The sequence below is a fragment of the Lepisma saccharinum genome, chromosome 10 (assembly GCF_977018435.1).
Source record: "Lepisma saccharinum chromosome 10, izLepSacc3.1, whole genome shotgun sequence".
Taxonomy (NCBI): domain Eukaryota; kingdom Metazoa; phylum Arthropoda; class Insecta; order Zygentoma; family Lepismatidae; genus Lepisma; species Lepisma saccharinum.
In genome coordinates this window covers 35,966,033-35,984,359 of record NC_139238.1, presented here as the reverse complement: position 1 = coordinate 35,984,359, position 18,327 = coordinate 35,966,033, and the positions used below count along the sequence as shown (strand labels likewise).

General features: G+C 35.9%; 1 protein-coding gene across 1 annotated transcript in view; it reads left to right on the top strand.

Moving 5' to 3' along the window:
• The first annotated feature begins 1,589 nt into the window (after positions 1–1,589).
• LOC145994067 (uncharacterized) overlaps positions 1,590–18,327 on the top strand; it is a 136,050-nt gene continuing 119,312 nt past the window's right edge. Inside the window, exons 1-2 of the mRNA XM_083130152.1 lie at positions 1,590–2,420; positions 17,262–17,440. Of these exons, the coding sequence (XP_082986278.1) occupies positions 1,590–2,420; positions 17,262–17,440 (1,010 nt within the window). The remainder of the gene's footprint in view (positions 2,421–17,261; positions 17,441–18,327) is intronic.

Genomic DNA, 18,327 nt, shown 5'->3' with positions numbered 1-18,327 from the left:
GCTTTGAATGACATTACAAAGAAGATTTATGTACACTACTACTCAAAATAATATGTATAAAATATTAATCAGACACTTACTTTTCTCCAACTACATTTAACATCATTTTTGTTATTCGATAAATATTTTCTGTTATTCATGTATTTGACATTAATTTCATTGCCAGGGCAATTGCTTTTATGTAAATTATTCCGATCTTAACTACAGGTAAGGTACGTAATGAATATGCACTGTTATATCTCTATTCTTATACAGTCGTTCGTGTAATAATAATATAATATTAATTTGTGTATTGTAATTAGTATTAATTTGATTTAATATAATTCTTTTAATTTAAACATTATTATAATTATAATAATTATTATTGTTATTGTTGTTATTATTATTCCTGAGACACTTGGGTCGGATCCCCCCTCCCCGAAACATATTTCTAGATACGTTTCTGAGCACAGTCTATTTGCCACAGCCAAGAAACCAGAGAGTACATCCATACGTGTTCAGTGTTTACTGTTTACTTCAAAATAGTATTCGCGTCAGTTGTGAAAGTAATAACAGTATCACAGTAGGAAATTTAGACATAGGAACTAATTATTGAAAACATAACAATAATAATTAGTAGACTCTTCACTCAACAAATAACATTTTTGCCCCAATCATTATTTTATTTACTTTTATTTGAGATTACCACTTAGCAGTTTTTCCCATATCTGTCTATGTACAGTGAGATCCATGAGTATTACCGTGCAAATTGTCCATCACCATGTTCATGCACTCTATTTGACCCCATAAGAGCTTCAAGAATTAAAAGAAAACTCAAAACAAGCTGTTGACAACTTCTGCACCAGTATATATAACAATCCATTGCTTTAAAACACACAGGATGTAAAAGAAAAAGTAATGATAATAGTCATGGACAATTTTCACGTTAATACTCATGGATCCCACTGTACATAAACTTATATTTTTTTGTACATTATTATTAAAAAAAAATATCAATATTTTTTTTTTCTACTAAATTGTTAAGCTACATTTTCTAAAAAAGATAACAATATATATCCAACTGTAAGGTTAGGTTCACAAATCAAAGATTCCAAACACTGAGGAAGATGAATTGCACAGTTTATAAGTGTTTTGTAGAATGTCTCTCTTTCTTGTGTGTATCTATTACACTCAATCCAAAATACATAGTTTGTAAATTATAAAATGTAAAACAAATGTAACTGGTGCATAGCAGCAAAGCTACAACCAAATATACATTTATATATAAAAAAAAAAAAAACATTTCTATATAACTTAGATCCGGATATCTCCAGATAACGTACTGGATCATTTTGATTGGTCAAGTGATGAAACCCTTTTTTGAAGTTTCTCTTCATTTTCTTCTTTCTCTTTGTTTTTGCTACATCTCCTGGCTATGAGTATGATAACTGTTATATACCCAGGCATGTGAGGATAACTGGGATGCAGAGGATGAGAAACTGTATTGTCCAGTTGATGAGGAGGTGGCAAAGTGCAGCATAATTAGCAATATCTCAATCTCAAATAGATTGAACTCCGAATTAAATTTTGGTCGACCTTGGTCCCAGAAAATGTCTAAAGGGAAAGATATTTTCCAGCCGTTAATAGTGTCTCTGGAAGAGACCTATAATGGTACTATGAAGAAGGCATCAGTGCACAGGAACATCATATGTGAAAAATGTCAAGGTGTTGGTGGAACATTTCAGCTGTGTCCAATGTGTAATGGAACAGGGATACAAATTCAAGTCCATGTGAGTGCGCCTGAGAATGGTGAGGAACTGCAGTGTGTGTGTCCTCAGTGTTGTGGCAGAAGAGAATGCATTAGTTCCAGTGATTACTGTGAAACATGCTGGGGTAAAAAGGTGATTATGGATAAGCAAGTCCTTGAAGTTCGCGTGGAACAAGGAATGGTGAATGGACAGAAAATAGTTTTCAAAGGAAAAGGTGACCAAATGCCAGGTGCGGAAGCAGGAGATGTTGTTGTCATATTGAACGAGAGGAAGCACGAAGTGTACAATCGTTCAGGAAATGACCTAATTATGAAACTGAATATTCAACAATCTGAGGCTTTGCATGGTTTTCGAAGGATGATTAAAACATTAGATAATCGGGAGCTGGATATAACAATTGCCCCAGGGGAGATCACGAAATATGAGAATGTGAAATGTATCCCAAATGAAGGAATGCCAGTTTATAACAACCCTTTTGAAAGAGGTGTTCTTTTAATCCTACTGTTGGTCAACTTTCCATTTAACCCCCTTCCACAAGATGCATACTACTTGTCTGCATGGAAAGAATCATCGGAAGTGCCACACTCTAACCAGAGAAAGATAAGACAAGAGAAACTTCCAGGAGTAGAAGAAATAATTGACCCAGTTGAAGCTGCAATCCAGGAAATACAGGTAAACTTTCAAACAACAGAGACAGAAGAGATAGGCACACTGATATTATTAGAGTTATGTGGCATTGCTTCAGTTTGAGCACGGTTGTTCTCATTAATAAAGTAGTTAGACTCATAATTCCTTCTAACTCTAGGTAAACTTTGGTTATAGAAGGTACGTTGATTGTTTTGTGTACCACCTGAGTTACCTCTCTGCTGAAAATTGCTTAAGCTAGAGAAGTATCCTGCTGTCTATTAATGCCTGTACTCAAATTAAAGTTACTTCTATGGTTGGTAGGTTCCGCATTCCGCAATTGCATAGACTCTGCTTTCTTAATGTTAACCTGCCTAACATTAAGTGATTGTTTAACATTGCCATCTGGCTTCCTAAAATTTCTGTTGGTCTTTCCATTTACCTCTTGATCCTCAGGCAAACGAATATTCTTACTCTTACCTGAATTCATTAAATCTATTCTGCCTAGAATTGCAATCAAGTGGTTCATATCTTGTATGATGTCACAACATGGCACGACACATACTGCGACACATGATTTGGTATTTGTCTTAGAATTAGCTGTATCATATCTGATTCAGAAGGATCTTCTTCTAAACCGCAATATGATGAATAAAGTTTGAGAGCAAACATTTCTAAATTCTAATCTACAGATTGATCATATTTCCTTGATCTCAAAGCAGCCAATTGTGCTTGAACAACTTGAGTAGAAGTGTAGTGATTCAAGAACCTATTAATAAAATCTTGAAATGAAACAAATTGTCCTTTATGGGAATTGTACCAGAATAAATCATGATCATAAAAGCATTTATATATACTTCCCAATCGAAATTCTTCATGGATTCCCATGAAGTCAAAAGTGAAAAATAATTGTCGAATAAAATCCCTTGCACTTTGCTTTTCCAAATACACTCCAAATATAGGTAACTGATTTATCTCATTGGCCCTCAATATTCATCCAGGAAAGTTAATCTCACCATTGGATGGTTGTATTCAGAACGTCATAGGATTCAAGGGAATCGTTGATAGCGATGTGATCTCACGATCATTGTGTAAGTTTTGTTTATTGGATGAAACATTCCACGGCACTGTTCTTCCACTTAAATATTCAGGATGTCCACTGAAACCATCATTCTTGATTGGAAAGTGAACTGACATTGTCTCATTAATACCATTAGGTATTACATTCTGACTTAATTGATTTCCAAAATACATAGTTCCACAATTTTCACTAGTTCCTGCTGAATTTCTATATGTCTTAGCTTGAACACCATTCTCATACTTGGCAGAACAACCAACAGTTGGAAGTGTATAAGTTGGTGTCAATTCTGAAGACTCCTGGGATTTTTTATGTCTATGGGATTTAAATTTGGCTCTTTTGCTTCTAAAGAATTCCTTAGGCTTTGTAGTTTTAGAGCTGTATATTGATATATTAGGGTGTGCAGGTATAAATATAAGGCCATATAAGTATATATATGCATGTAAGACACATATACGTATGTACGACATACATGTATATGTATCCCCTTCTTTCTCAAACTCCCGATTTCCCTTCACTTCTTTTCCCTCTCCTTCTCATATTTTCATTTTTACTCTTTAATGTCTTCTTATATCTTCTTTTCTCAGCTTGTTACCTCTTTCTCCCTTTCGCTTTCTCTCGTTTCATTCTTCAAATGTTTCTCTTAACTGCCATGCCATGCGCGCGCGCGCGTGTGTGTGTGTGTGTGTGTGTGTGTGTGTGTGTGTGTGTGTGTGTGTGTGTGTGTGTTTCGTGTCTTTCCTTTCTAATCTATTCTCGCAGCTTGTTCCACTTCTTTGTCTCCGATGGACACAATTATTTGAAGGAAGTGTTTGTGTGTGCGCAGCCATACATTCTAATCACATTCTTTCCTTCATGACAATGTAGTGAAATAAATGTGAATTGGTTGCATCACATTTTGTCCTTCAAGTGCAAAAATACAAGGCACATACTCCACTTTATATATTAGAAATTGTGATGGTAGACAATGGTGAACAATTAAATTACTTTCTCGTAATTTAAATGCATGTTCCTGATCATACTATTATTTTCATCATGAGCTTTTGACTGAAACGTGGGGGTTAATGATCACTTTTCTTGGCTTACAAGGTTATTACAGCTGACAAATGTATCTGAATGTTTGCAGTAACGGCTGTCATGTACCAAAAATTGTGGGCAAGGACAGTTTACTTTTTTGTGGAAAAGTCTTAGCATTAAGACACCATAGTGCGGCTGCAACAAGTGGCAAAATGTGGCGGGGGAAACTCCCCCCCCCCCAGCTTCTCCTATCGCTGCCACTGGATATTTGGATTAAAATTAATGTCTTATATGGAATGTAAACACACACACACGGGAAAACGAATTCTTTGTTCATTCTGCATAAAGTATCCCCAGACTTTTGAAAGGTTATTTTGACAAATTATCGCCCAAAAGTAAGAATCAAATAACATTGAGAAATCTGTTAGTTAAGTTGTTATTCGTTTTCTGAAGTAAGTCTTCGTTGCTCATGCGGGAGAAGTGATACACGTATGGTTAGATGAACACATGCACTGAGGTAACAAATAGTTTACATTTTGTAGAATGTGATTTTGGATGCAAGGAATTCAACGAAATTGATCACCATACTCAGTAATTAATATATTTTTCACAGATGACTTTGGTTGTATGGCGTGACCTTTTCGAAAGCGCTCAGCACAGGATACCATGGAAACTTTAATCTTGCAGACGAACGAGTCTCTGGCACTTGGAACCACAATCAAAATAATAATTTCGGGGGGTTGTATTTTCAATGTCTGCGTGTATTTGTCACTTTCATCTACTCACCATTGAACCTCATTGTCGCCATTAGCCAAAATGAGCAGCTCAAGCTCACCCTAAATCCTGATCTCATCTTGACCATACCCTGATTAATTTTTCGCCTCCTAGGCCTAGTAGCCGCTTCTAATCATAAAAGTATTCAATTGGTCACAGTTTTATTGTTTCAAGATCTCTAGTAATTCCTTTTGCTTTCTAATGACAAAGTTAAATCAGCTTTTTATGGAATGGTGATATGTGAACATTTCTAGTATAGATAATATTCATGAGTAAAATATACATGTAATGAACACCAGAATACACTTATTTATTGCAACATTCACATATCCCTAAGTATACGTACTTAGTGAATTTGATTGGGTGGGCACAGGAATTTTTGGGTGGGCGCTTGCCCACCCGTGCCCACCCCTGTCGCCGTCCCTGTTTTAGAGCTATCAGTTGCAGTATCTTCATCGGTGTCACCAACACTTGAGTTACTGTTATTTGCATTCTCAAAACCAACCTTTCTCTGCTTACCTTTGGTACCATTCATACTTTTCTGATTATGCACTGAATTCAGTAGCATTGGTTAGGTAACATTACAAGATGAAAAACTAGGTGCAGAAGATACTATACTAGGAACAGTAGATGTTCTTTACTACATGTATCTTTCACCTGCAGTTTCAAGTGGTTAAATTCTTCCCTTAACTCCTTTGCACTGGCTTCAGTAGCTGAAATTCTTCTGTAATTAGCTGAATTACTAATAGTACAATCTTTTAGTTCAGCTTCAATTTGCTTAATGGAATTTTGTTGTTGCTCAACACGAGAATTAAGTTCTGAACCAACAGTTTCCTGCATCTCCACTTTTGAAGTTAAGTTAATAATCTTTCTTCCTTGTGAATCATTCAAGTTTACAACTTCCGTTCTAATATTTGTTAGTTCAGCCTGGCACTCCTGGCGAAGTTCGTTAGTTGCTGTTTTGCATGCTTGAGAAACTTGACTTATTTTCTTTGAAGTTGCTCCTGCAATTTATGCAAAGATTTATTTAGAGAGTCTTCTTGGGATTTCAGATTTTCCCTTAATTCCTTCTCTATATGCTCATGACTTTGTTCAGTCTTGTTTTCAACCTTCTTTTCCATGATTTCATGACTTTGTTCAATCTTGTTTTCAATGTTTTCATGACTGTTCGATCTTGTTTTCAATGCAAATCTTTAATTCACTCATCCTCTCTAAGATGACCTTTGCTAAAGCATCATAGTTTGATCCTACAACATCTGTGTATCCTTTAATCTTAATGAATAAAAGGATGGATCACACTGTCTACAAACATATTCTTTGTAGCTAATCAGTAGTTTTGGTTTTGAACTTTTAACCACTCTCCAAGGCAACCAATTATAGACTACATGCTACCCTGAAGATGGAGGCAGATTTACCCTCCGAAACGTTGGTAATTTTTTTAAAAATAACACAGAAGTTAGAAGTCCAAAACCAAGAATAAACATATTCTTGGTTTGTAGTTTCAAATATTGTCCAATGCAGTGCAGTAAGCTGGAGACAATCAATGTGATACCATTTACCACAGCTATCACATGCAACACACCTTGGATCTTTATTTGGATCTTTGCAACATTTCATTTCATACCTATAAAAAGTAGAAGATGACATGATCTTCATTCCACTTCTTCCACATTTTTTATCAGTCATTTCATAAGATATTTTACCCATTAACAGAGTCTTTCGAGTTTGTGTCCAGATGCAGAAATTTAAATTCTCGTTGCAGACCCCTATTGAAACTACATGTATACTTCTTGACTATGCTTATTCACTGCTTTAGAAATAGAAGAACCACATAAAATAATAAAAGCGGCGACATGAGCTAACTAAAATAAACAACAGTAAACTGCTGTCTGATCTTAAAATCAATAATTGTAGATCTAACACAATAACATTTTAAACTTACTAACACTATTATATGTAAATCAATGATTATTCTGGTCTCCGAATAATCATTGGTCGTTTTTCTGGTATGATATTAAATCATACCATCATGTAAAAAATAATGGAAATTACAAATAAAGGATAAAGAAAAAAATAAACAGCGAATCAGGTAAATATTTCACGTAACTGATGTTCCATTATAATTTAAAGCACTGGGACAATAGCACATACCTCCGAATGTATGTGGGTGGAGGAGGGCATTTTTGGAGGGTTCCCCCATTTAATTTATTATTATTATTATTAGTAGTAGTAGTAGTAGTAGTATTACTTTGTCTGTTTGAATCTTCTCGAGTTCTCAATGACTTGTATTACTTTGATTGTGATGAAGTGCTTGAAGATGTGCTAGTTTAAAAATTCCATTGACATTTTGTTTAGCATGAAATGTCTCAAATTTTGGTTTGGATTTCAAGCTTACTTGTAGACTTTTATAAAACAGGACATATTGAGGATTTTTTAGATATCGACGGGATGACCGGGACATGTCTTCAAAAAAGGATTGTACTGGTCAAAACAGTATGTATGATCAACCAATCTTCCCCATCTAAGGTGATTCAGAAATTAAAAGCAGGCAGTACTGTATACAGAAAGCCCTACTTTCATTTTTTTTTTCAAGATGTTTCCTGGTCTTCCATTCTAAACTCATGCATACATACTGAAACTAAGGTTTTGAAAGTACGACTTTTGTGTATGTGTATGTAAACAAAATTGGTTTGAGTAGCATAGTTCACACTTATGTGGTTTTCATTCCTTTGAATCCGTTTTCGGTAAGACTCTACTTTACGTCCTTTTCCTAAGGAACACCTGTCATATATCGTTGGAAAGCTTATTGTATAAGGAATTCAACAACATAAATCCCAAAGCGAGGAAAAATTACCTGGAGGAGGAAATCGATAAAAACCGATGTTGTCCGGATATGCGTAATTGAACGTACTGAGAAAATTTTTCGATGATGAAGCACATATTTAGGGGTGAAATGAGTGCTAATGGATCCTAACCTAACACCCAACCTAACCTTGTAGGTATAACTCGTCCCTGTGAATGGTTCGTGGGGCTATCGTGAATGGTTCGTGGGGCTACCCGTTTTTGGAGCTAACGTGAATGGTTTGTGGGGCTACCGGTGCATGGTTTTTGGGGCTAATGTGAATGGTTTGTGGGGCTATCATGAATGGTTCGTGGGGCCAACCGTGAATGGTTCGTGGGGCTACCCGTGAATGGTTAGTGCAGCTATCGTGAACAGAAAGTGTAAAAACAAAAAGGTACTTACCCAAAGAGATGCCGGCTGTCTGCAAGCACGGTTTTGAACGATGCACTAAATTATTACTGGGGATAAACGTATTTTACACTATCTACAAGTTTTTGGAACCTGTTCTTTTTCATGCACCATACACACGCACAATGCACCGAGAATGCAAAGAAGCAATCACCATGCAGAATGCAAACGAGCAAAGCACACACATTCACAACGCGGACATAAAGATGAGCCTGCAGTGATGTTAACTCCCATCGGTTATCACCAAAAGGCAATAAGGACGTAAAGTAGAGTCTAGCCACATTTTCAAAGTGGGAAAAATGCTGAGAGACATCCACCAAGTTAAAATTAATGTAATCATCCCCCACTTACTGCACTGTCTCCATGCTGAAGAAAACAAGTAACCTCACTCCCCAAATATGAAAAAATGGTTAATTTGGCAACTATCAATAAAATAGTGTTTCTCTGCACACTTAATGAACATGTGTAAAGGTGAGAAAAGCCTATTAACAAATCAAGAGAGTCATTTTTATTTGTCTAAGAAACAAATAATGAACTTAAAATGCAATACACAAGTCTTATTCCACTTCCAAACCTTTTGAAATACACTTTTTCACAATGAACTCATGAAATTCAGAACATGTGCAAGTTAGGTTACATTTTATAATTAACAACTGTGAGGGCTGTCCATATATTGTGTTCATAATTTGAAAAAAAAAATCTTTCTGTTGATGCATTTATGACTGGTAAACAACAATTAAATTCAGCAATTTTGCACATATTTTCAAAAGGAAGTGTTCATAAATTTTCACCAATCTCAAGTCTAACCTTGTTTTGCTATAACTGGGTAACTTGGCATATTCTATTTCTACAAATTCACAGAAATCTCGTAAGATGTGAATATGTGCCCACCAGTGTTATCTGCTTCTTAGGTAGAAAACTTGAGCAACCACCACATATTTCTGGACTTACATACATAAATATTAAACGTTTGTAGTAAATGTAATCATAAAGTAAATTACTTGCTTGAGCATTTTCTGTTGCTATTTGCCTACGAATGGGATGAAAAATCTCCGTCTCTCTACACAGTGGTGTACTCGGTTCCTGCCACTTGTAGAAAAGGGAGGTAAAATAATAACAAAAGAAGTCGATGGAAATAGTTAGATAAGATAAGCAATATGATACTTACAATGAAAAATCTAATAATGTTGCATGATTCTGTTTCTTTGCTGAATGTTGTAGTTTGTGCTTGTGCGCTGACCAACAGCTGTTTCTTGTTCTTCAATATAGTATTTCTGTAAATTTTAAACCTTCTTGTTTTACAGTGTAAAGGAAATTGATTATTGACATTGTTCAAGTTACAAAACTTTCTGCGGCTCATTTACAATAATTCGAGGGACAGTCAAATCAAAACCTATTTTTTTTTTTTATCTAGTAGATTTATGCATGTAGAGTTGCACAAGTTTGCTTCAATTTAGTACATATCCATTGCTGATCCACATATATTTTCAAGTCTTGAGCTAGTACCTTTATATCTCAGGAAGAAGAAGAATCTTTGGGATGCACACACAGTCACTTATGACCCATTGCAAAGGTGTTTCCACCCATCTGCCTGCGAACTGAAGCCATTGTCATACTTCTTCCTTCACTCGTAAACTTGCTGGCATGGTAAACATGCACATAGATATTAAGTTTTCATTTGCTATAGAATTTCTATAAGTTTTAGACTTCCAGAGGGCAAGAAATCAGCTCTCCACTGGTGCAAGTGTGTGAAGGAGGCACCATTTTTTTAAAATTACGAAAATGGTGCTGTGAAGCTCACTTGATCAGTGTTGCACCCTTGAGGTCATTTTATAAATAACAGTTGATACCTGATGTAACTTTGACCTGTATACAGCACGTCACATAATTTTTATGGGATTTTAAGGTTTTCCTTTTGACTCTGCCTCGTATAATCAAAACTTTCATATGGCAGTGTTTTACTTTACCCTTGAAATACCCATTTATTTGAGGATGAGTGAACTCCAAAGTTCACCCACCCTGGGAATAACCTGGGTCTCCCATGTGGTGGTCAGACATCCTACCAGAGCTCCGTGGTTCCAAAATATAAATAGATGTTCAATGTATTGTGGGGAAACTGGTAAAACAGTGGTGACGATAAAGTGGGTCTAAGGTAGGCCTGCTCCGCATAAAAGTATCTGGTCCCTAGTTTTTAGAAGAAAAAATCGTTTGTCAATATATAATTTCATCATTATTACCAGGGCAGTTTTTAAAAGAATATGAGGGGAATTACCCCTTTCTGGTTTCTATTTGCTGGGAAATGGGGTAGAGATGTTGTTTGAATCGGAGAAGTTTCTGCTAGATTCTTGTGTGAATACGTGCTCTCACACACACACACACATAAATATAATTTAAATTTTTCCACTGCAACCACCAACTGACACTTCTGGGTTGTAATGATCCCATTGACTTCCACTGGGATCATTTTTAACAACTCAGAACTGTCATGACTATACATAGAAAGAGATGAAATGGGTTTTGCTAGAAGTTAATGCACCTTGATCACTGTCTGTTTTCCCTTGGGGTAAGACCAAGTCTATCTGCGTATTTTTCATTATATTTATTTTTAGACACAAGAAAAAAGATAAAGACATCTATAAAAAAGAAAATAAGATAATTTATAGCACAGCGGAGCAATGGAACAAAATTATTTTTTTACTGATAAATTTTGAAATGAAATTTCACAAAGGATTCAGGTTTTTGCAGACACAGATACTAAATTATCACTTAATTCAAGTGTGTAGGGTAAGGGGTGCAGAATGCTTTAAAGATTTAACATCAGTTGCTGGCTGCCCTAAGTGCAAAGGTCACTGCAATTATTTATGTATAGAATAAGTTCAACATTTTTCCTGTTTACTTGAGATGAAACCAATTAAACAACTATATGTGCAAATGAGGGCATATTGTTATATTAATTTATCAGCAAATTTATTGAATTTACTAATCTAGTATTCCATCGATAATCCTTATACTTACTTCAATTTTTAAAAAAAAAGTCATGTAGTTTTTAGAAACAATTACTATGGTCTGGTAACTTTATTTGTAAAGTGAGTACAGTGGAACACTAGTTTTAACTTTCCACATTTGATAAATTTCAATTTTCTAGCTGCAACTAAACACTTTGTTGTGATATTTCCCACACTGCACATTTCCTACCTGTCAAAATCGCCCGACCCTGTGGCCGAGTGGTTATCACATCGTGCTGCGATGCCAAGGGTTCCAGGTTCGAATCCCGGTTGGGCTTGGTTGTTTGTGAATGTCCATTCATCAATTTCATCATTTCATCACTCATCCCCATCTTCGCAAATTAGCCAAGAAGCACAAAACGCGAAGTAAAATAAACTAAATCAATCAATTAATCAATCAATCAACCTACCTGTCAAAATCAAGAGTTTGATTTATAAATCTGCCATACCTGATTATCAGGACTTTCTTGCATATAATTCTTTATTTAACCCTTAACCACAGTCATGAACATTTTGGGCACTAACACAGTCGTGTGGTCCACAGGACCTCTATGAAAAAAGGAATATAAATATATCAAGACATATTTTAAATGATGTGAATTTAATCATGTCTTATGCTTTGTTATTCACTGAACACAATTACGTAGTTTTGAGAGCGAAACATTATTTTTTAACTTCCCTCAAAAAAATATTTTGTTTATATTGTGAGTTTAAGCAAAACAAATACACCAATCCAAAATATCTCTTAACTGAGTATTTACACACAGCTGATCAACGTGAATTTAGTCCTTAGTTATTGTTTAACATTCATTCTTCAAAACCACGGGTCCCTCTATTCAGTATATGCCACAAATAAAAAATCTGCAATTCTCTTGTCTATTGATCATAATAAATCATCAGTGATTTTAACCCTTAAACACAGTTGTGACGTCCGCGGGACCGCAGTATATAAATAGAACACCACAGAAGCAGATAATGCAACCTTTTCCTTCATGCTTTCACAGCACACTGAAGTTGAGGAAGGTACTGAAAGAGAGGTAGCTTCAAGGTCAAAACTACTGGCGGGGTAACAAGCAAAAGAAAAGCTCTGGTCCGTGAGACGTCACAACTGTAGTTGAGGGTTAAACAGATAAAAAAAAACAGGGATCTGACATTAAGTTATATGTAAACATGGAAGTTGCACATTTTATGAACCATCATTTTTTTTCCATATTTGAGCTGCTCTGTCAGTTTATCAGTAACTTAAAAATGTAAGGAAATGTAAAAATTTAAAACATTTTGTATGCCGAGACCGTCAAAATTCAATGTATAATGTTAGAAAATGTAAAATCCAGAAATATAAAATTAGGATTCCACTCTACCAACTTTGAATAATGCATTAGAAAGGTCTTTAAATTAAGAAAATAATATTTGAACTGATCATTGGATTTTTATTTTTATTTTTTTATTTTATTACCAGGTTAGGCCTAAGTCAAATGTGGGTAGATGCAGAAACTGGTTCAGGGTAAGATTTTTTTATATTTTACTTAGGATAAGCATGCCAGTAAATATGTAAATAAAAATTATATGTTTATTTTGCAAAAATATCATAAATTAAGCATGAGTGGCTTCAATCCTCAAAGAGTGTTTTCTGACTGCCAGATTCCATGTAGTCAACTGGTGAGGAGTCCTGCCTTTGCTGTGTGTGGTATTGGGTTTAATCCTTAGTAGAAGTTTCAGTAACCCACCAAGGGAGGAAAGTTCGGCATTCACGTGAAATGAGTAGTAGAAGAGTCCTTCTCCGTGCCCGTGCGGTCTAAGGTGCTGTGCTTTGGGCTCCAACTGCAGGACGGCATGGGTCCGAGTCTGCCTGGGTTCAGTCTCTGGGTTTTCAGCCTGTGTATAGGACTGATGGCAACCCACTATTGTGAGGAAATTGGGGAGCTACGAGTGAGTAGCGTACCCCAGTCTGGGAAATCTCTTACAATGGCTGGTGGTTCGACGTGCTGATCACATGTCACCCCATTACTGGTTGAAGATCTCTATACCTCTAGGTAGGATTGTGGGAGGGAGACTGGAAGTAGGGAGATCAGAATAGGCTATTCAAGGGATGTCGAACCATGGGTTATTCTTTTATTATTATTATTAGAATAGTAGAAGTAGAGTTGGAAGTGGTCGAAAAAACCCAGCTTCTTTTGGAAAAAACTCCTGTTTTTTCTGTGGCTTTTTTGGTTGGGCTTTTTTTCGGCTTTTTTTTCAGAAAAAGTGTCTGAAATCAATGAAAATACAAGAGTTGGCAGTATTTTTCCTGTTCCATGGTTTTCCTTTATCTTCCTGCTGTAAAATAGAAACTCATTTCTAAATATAAAATACAATGTACAATATGAAATTCGTAACTAGACATAGCATAGGATAGTAACAGTGTTTTGAAAAAGCTGGCTTTTTTGAATGGACGGTTCTTTCTTTTTCTGGGAAATCTCTTACAATGGCTGGTGGTTCGACGTGCTGATCACATGTCACCCCATTACTGGTTGAAGATCTCTATACCTCTAGGTAGGATTGTGGGAGGGAGACTGGAAGTAGGGAGATCAGAATAGGCTATTCAAGGGATGTCGAACCATGGGTTATTATTTTATTATTATTATTAGAATAGTAGAAGTAGAGTTGGAAGTGGTCGAAAAAACCCAGCTTCATTTGGAAAAAACTCCTGTTTTTTCTGTGGCTTTTTTGGTTGGGCTTTTTTTCGGCTTTTTTTTTTCAGAAAAAGTGTCTGAAATCAATGAAAATACAAGAGTTGGCAGTATTTTTCCTGTTCCATGGTTTTCCTTTATCTTCCTTCTGTAAAATAGAAACTCATTTCTAAATATAAAATACAATGTACAATATGAAATTCGTAACTAGACATAGCATAGGATAGTAACAGTGTTTTGAAAAAGCTGGCTTTTTTGAATGGACGGTTCTTTCCGAGTGTTATGTTCATATGTCAGTAGGCTTATTAAATATATCTATGTAGTATAAACACATTCACATAACTAGAGTAGTTTTGTATGTGTTTTAATACAACCTAATAGTATGATATGATTTTCAATGTTTGAATTTGTGATACGAACACGCACATGAAGCAAAAAAGAAAATTTTGCTCTACCTTTTGAAAATCTAGTATCAAATCTCTTTATATTAAATTTTGTGTTCAGTAAAATATATTTGTATTCTGGCTTTCCAGTATATCATGTATAATTTAGTTAAATTCGCACTAAACCAGGTCACGGAGCAACTAGTGATGTTTTTTGGCTGCTTGTTGCAGTGGTTCTCAACCTTTGTGAGAGCACAGGCCAGTATATTTATTTCTTACAAGTCGATGCCCTGATCCAATTTCACTCATAAATACATTTCTGATCTCTAAAGCTTATATGTAAATTAATATGCATCCTTAATTAATATTAATATATCAACGATGGCATAATCATAGTTCAATTATATATAGACTTACTGTCAAATATAAAATTATATTTAAATTAGTCGTCAACCCCTGGATGCAATGGACCTTTTGCAGCCCGGCAATTGAAAATCACTGGCACTAAAAATAAAGCAGAAGCAAATAAGACTGGCCGAAAAAAAAAAAAAAAAAAACTACTAAGAAATTTGTACTGTACCTACAGTTTGAAATGAGATCCAAAGCACTTTGCCTCCACTGAGGATTGAACCTTAGGGTCCTTCTTATTACAAGGCAACAGCATTACTTTATTCCACTCCAGAGGCCCATTCATGATTATAAAAGGAACCTTCTATCAAAAAGCTGGCTTTTTTCCAACAACAGTACTTGCAATTTGTTCTCTGTGATTTACAGGCTAAATTAAATCTTAATCTCTGATGAAGTAGCTAACAATCTTGTTAAGTATAGAGAACATTCAGACTGAAGCAACACATGACAGTGGGGGGTGTCACGACATGGGCCCCTTCAGTCTGTAAGCAAGCATCCACCACGCATGCACAAACAAGACCGAGGTGATATGATGCACGCCATTAAAAGAGTTTTCAGACTGAAGTCACAGATGACAAGTGACACAGTCTCCTTCAGTATAAAGCAAAACATTCACCGTGCATGCAAGAACAACAGACTGAAGCGGCTATGATGCATGCCATTGAATAAACAGTATAGACCTTATTCCACACAGGTAAACAGCGATAGCGAAAAATCAGACGAGGCAAGGCAGGCTCGGTAGCTCAGTGGTTAGAGCAATGGCACGGTATGCCAGAGACCTGGATTCGAGTCCTGGTCGAGCATGCATTTTTCGCTGAAAATGTCTATGTAGTATAGACCTTGCAACATGCAAGTGATATGTTTCGCTCGTTGTGGCACTTCGGTTCAAAAGGTTGAATGGACTGATGACCTGCTTCTAAGTGATGCATGTCACTTGTTGCTTTGGTCTGAAAGTTCCCTGAGATAACGATACAGGCCAAGTGACAAGCGACACTTGCAGCTTATGTTGCTTCGGTTCGAAAGGTTGCATTTACTTCTAAGGGTTGGTTTCCAAGAGCCACGTGTTGCTTCCATCTCAAAGCTCCGTTAAACAGGATATACTGTATACACACACATTCACGTAATATGTATACTTCTGCATATGTGTTGTGAACAGTAAAGCTATTTAATTGTCTCAAAACATTGAATATTTTGATATTAACATTTGTTTCATATTTTATGATGTCAACGTTCAAATTGAGACACAAACATGTAAAAGCTTGTTTTAAGTCCATTTCATGGTCAAATGTGCTCATGAGGACTACATGTTTAGTTTTAACCCTAGCTTATCATGCCGCACAAGATACTTACATACAGAGGGAGGGGGGATGCTCACAGACCCACATTTTTTTATCACTAGAATTCAAGAAACCATTTTATTATTGAATCACTGCTTCCTTTGCTTATTATATATGTGCAGTTATTTATTAATTACAATTATTAAAAATATTACTATCAAAAAAATCATAAATAACCAATTATTGCACGAGTGTCTCACATATATATTATCTTTCACTAAAACTCACAAAATCCATAATAATTATTTATTAATGCTTTTGTGTTTCACTGAAATGAATTTCTCGAATAAGATGCATTCAAAGATGGTGCCTGATATGCCCACCAAGTGTATTTGCCTCCTAATTACATTACATTTATGTTTCTATGAACAAAAGTAATATAGAAATATTGGGAACATCTTAGGAAACAATGTAATTTATTTTCAAACAGTTGAAAAATCTAAAAAATAGAGGTGGTGGGCCTCCAAGGTCCCCATCCCCCTCTTCCTCAGTATGCTAGTGTTAAAATTGTATCTGAAACACTATGCAATATGTGTCTGCTGGGATTGGCCAATATCTGTCTCTTGGCTGCTACAACATGTAAATTTTTTATCTAGTTGTAAAATATTACACTACAAACCTGTAAACTCATAACAATAACTTCAAGTGAAATAGGTTAGCTGTAATTTGTAAAAATCCACAATTTCCAGGTTATTTTTTTTAAAAAAAGCTGGCTTTTTATAAAAAAAACCGTCCATTCAAAAAAGCCAGCTTTTTTCAACTCTAAGTAGAAGATTCTGGTCTAAAGGCCAGGTAGTAGCAGGAAATTTACATGTGAATTTTTCTGTGTTCTTTTTGCATCATTCAAAGAAAAGCCACCTGGTCCCCAAAGGGTTGCTACACCATAGACATATTATTTTGCTGTACAATCTTTACACTAGTAATAAAGATAATACAGCAATCCTGATGCACATTTCAATTTATTACAGGAACAACGTAGAAAAAATTGGCTATCTAAGCTTTTTGAGCATATGTCCCAAACTAGAAGAGATCATACTATCAGAGTGCCCTGCAGCCAAGCAACCGGGATACAGGCGCTGTGTAAAGAAGCTGCTTCCACACTTGAAGTTCCTGGATGGGTTGCCTCTCGACGACTTAGAGGAAGATGGTATGTACGCGTAGAAGCAATTGAACGAACCTTACTCTTAACGTATTAAGTAAACTGGATGGGATGAATTCTATAGCAGGTGCATCGCCACTACAGGATGATTCAGAATTCCTATTACACACTTCTATGGGTTGTAGAGGGAACTTAGTAGATCAAGTTTTGAAAAGAAACCCACGTCCGGAAACGTACCGTTTTGGTACTACACATATGTCTTCAGTCACCTGATGTCATGTGTGCTGCTTCCAATGTCCTCTGTTTACAATCCGGTGTGCTTCGACCTTCACGTCAGTTGCTATTCAGTCGTTGTGGAAGACAGTACAGTATGGTTGAATACACGTTTGCCGAGAACACAGACATGTTGTTAATTTACGGCAAAGCTGGACATAATGGTAGAGCTGCACAACGTCTGTATGCAGAGCGGGAGACGTGAAATTATGTGTTCTTGTCAACTGTGCAGTTCCAAAACGGTATGTTTCCAGACATGGGTTCCTTATCAAAACTTGATCTACTAAGTCCCCTCTAGAACCCCTAGAAGTCTGTAATAGGAATTCTGAATCACCCTGTATATGTATATCAGCATCTAGAACATAAGTACAATTACAGAGTTCACGGTTCCCCACTTGTGAGAATTAAGCTTTTTGCTTTGGGGAGCAGGGGGGATGCACAATCAGTGGAGTATTTGTGATTTCATTTTGGGAGATAGATTTTATTTATTATTATTTGAAGGGCTCGAATGTAAAACATGGTGACATTTTGGTGATTTCCGAGTTTATTAAGAAAAAACCCAAACTGATACACAAAATGATCTATCAAACTAGTAAGACTGAAAACTTGACCAGATTTCTATTGCCAAGTTCAAACTTCATGTCAACCTGACCTACCTACGC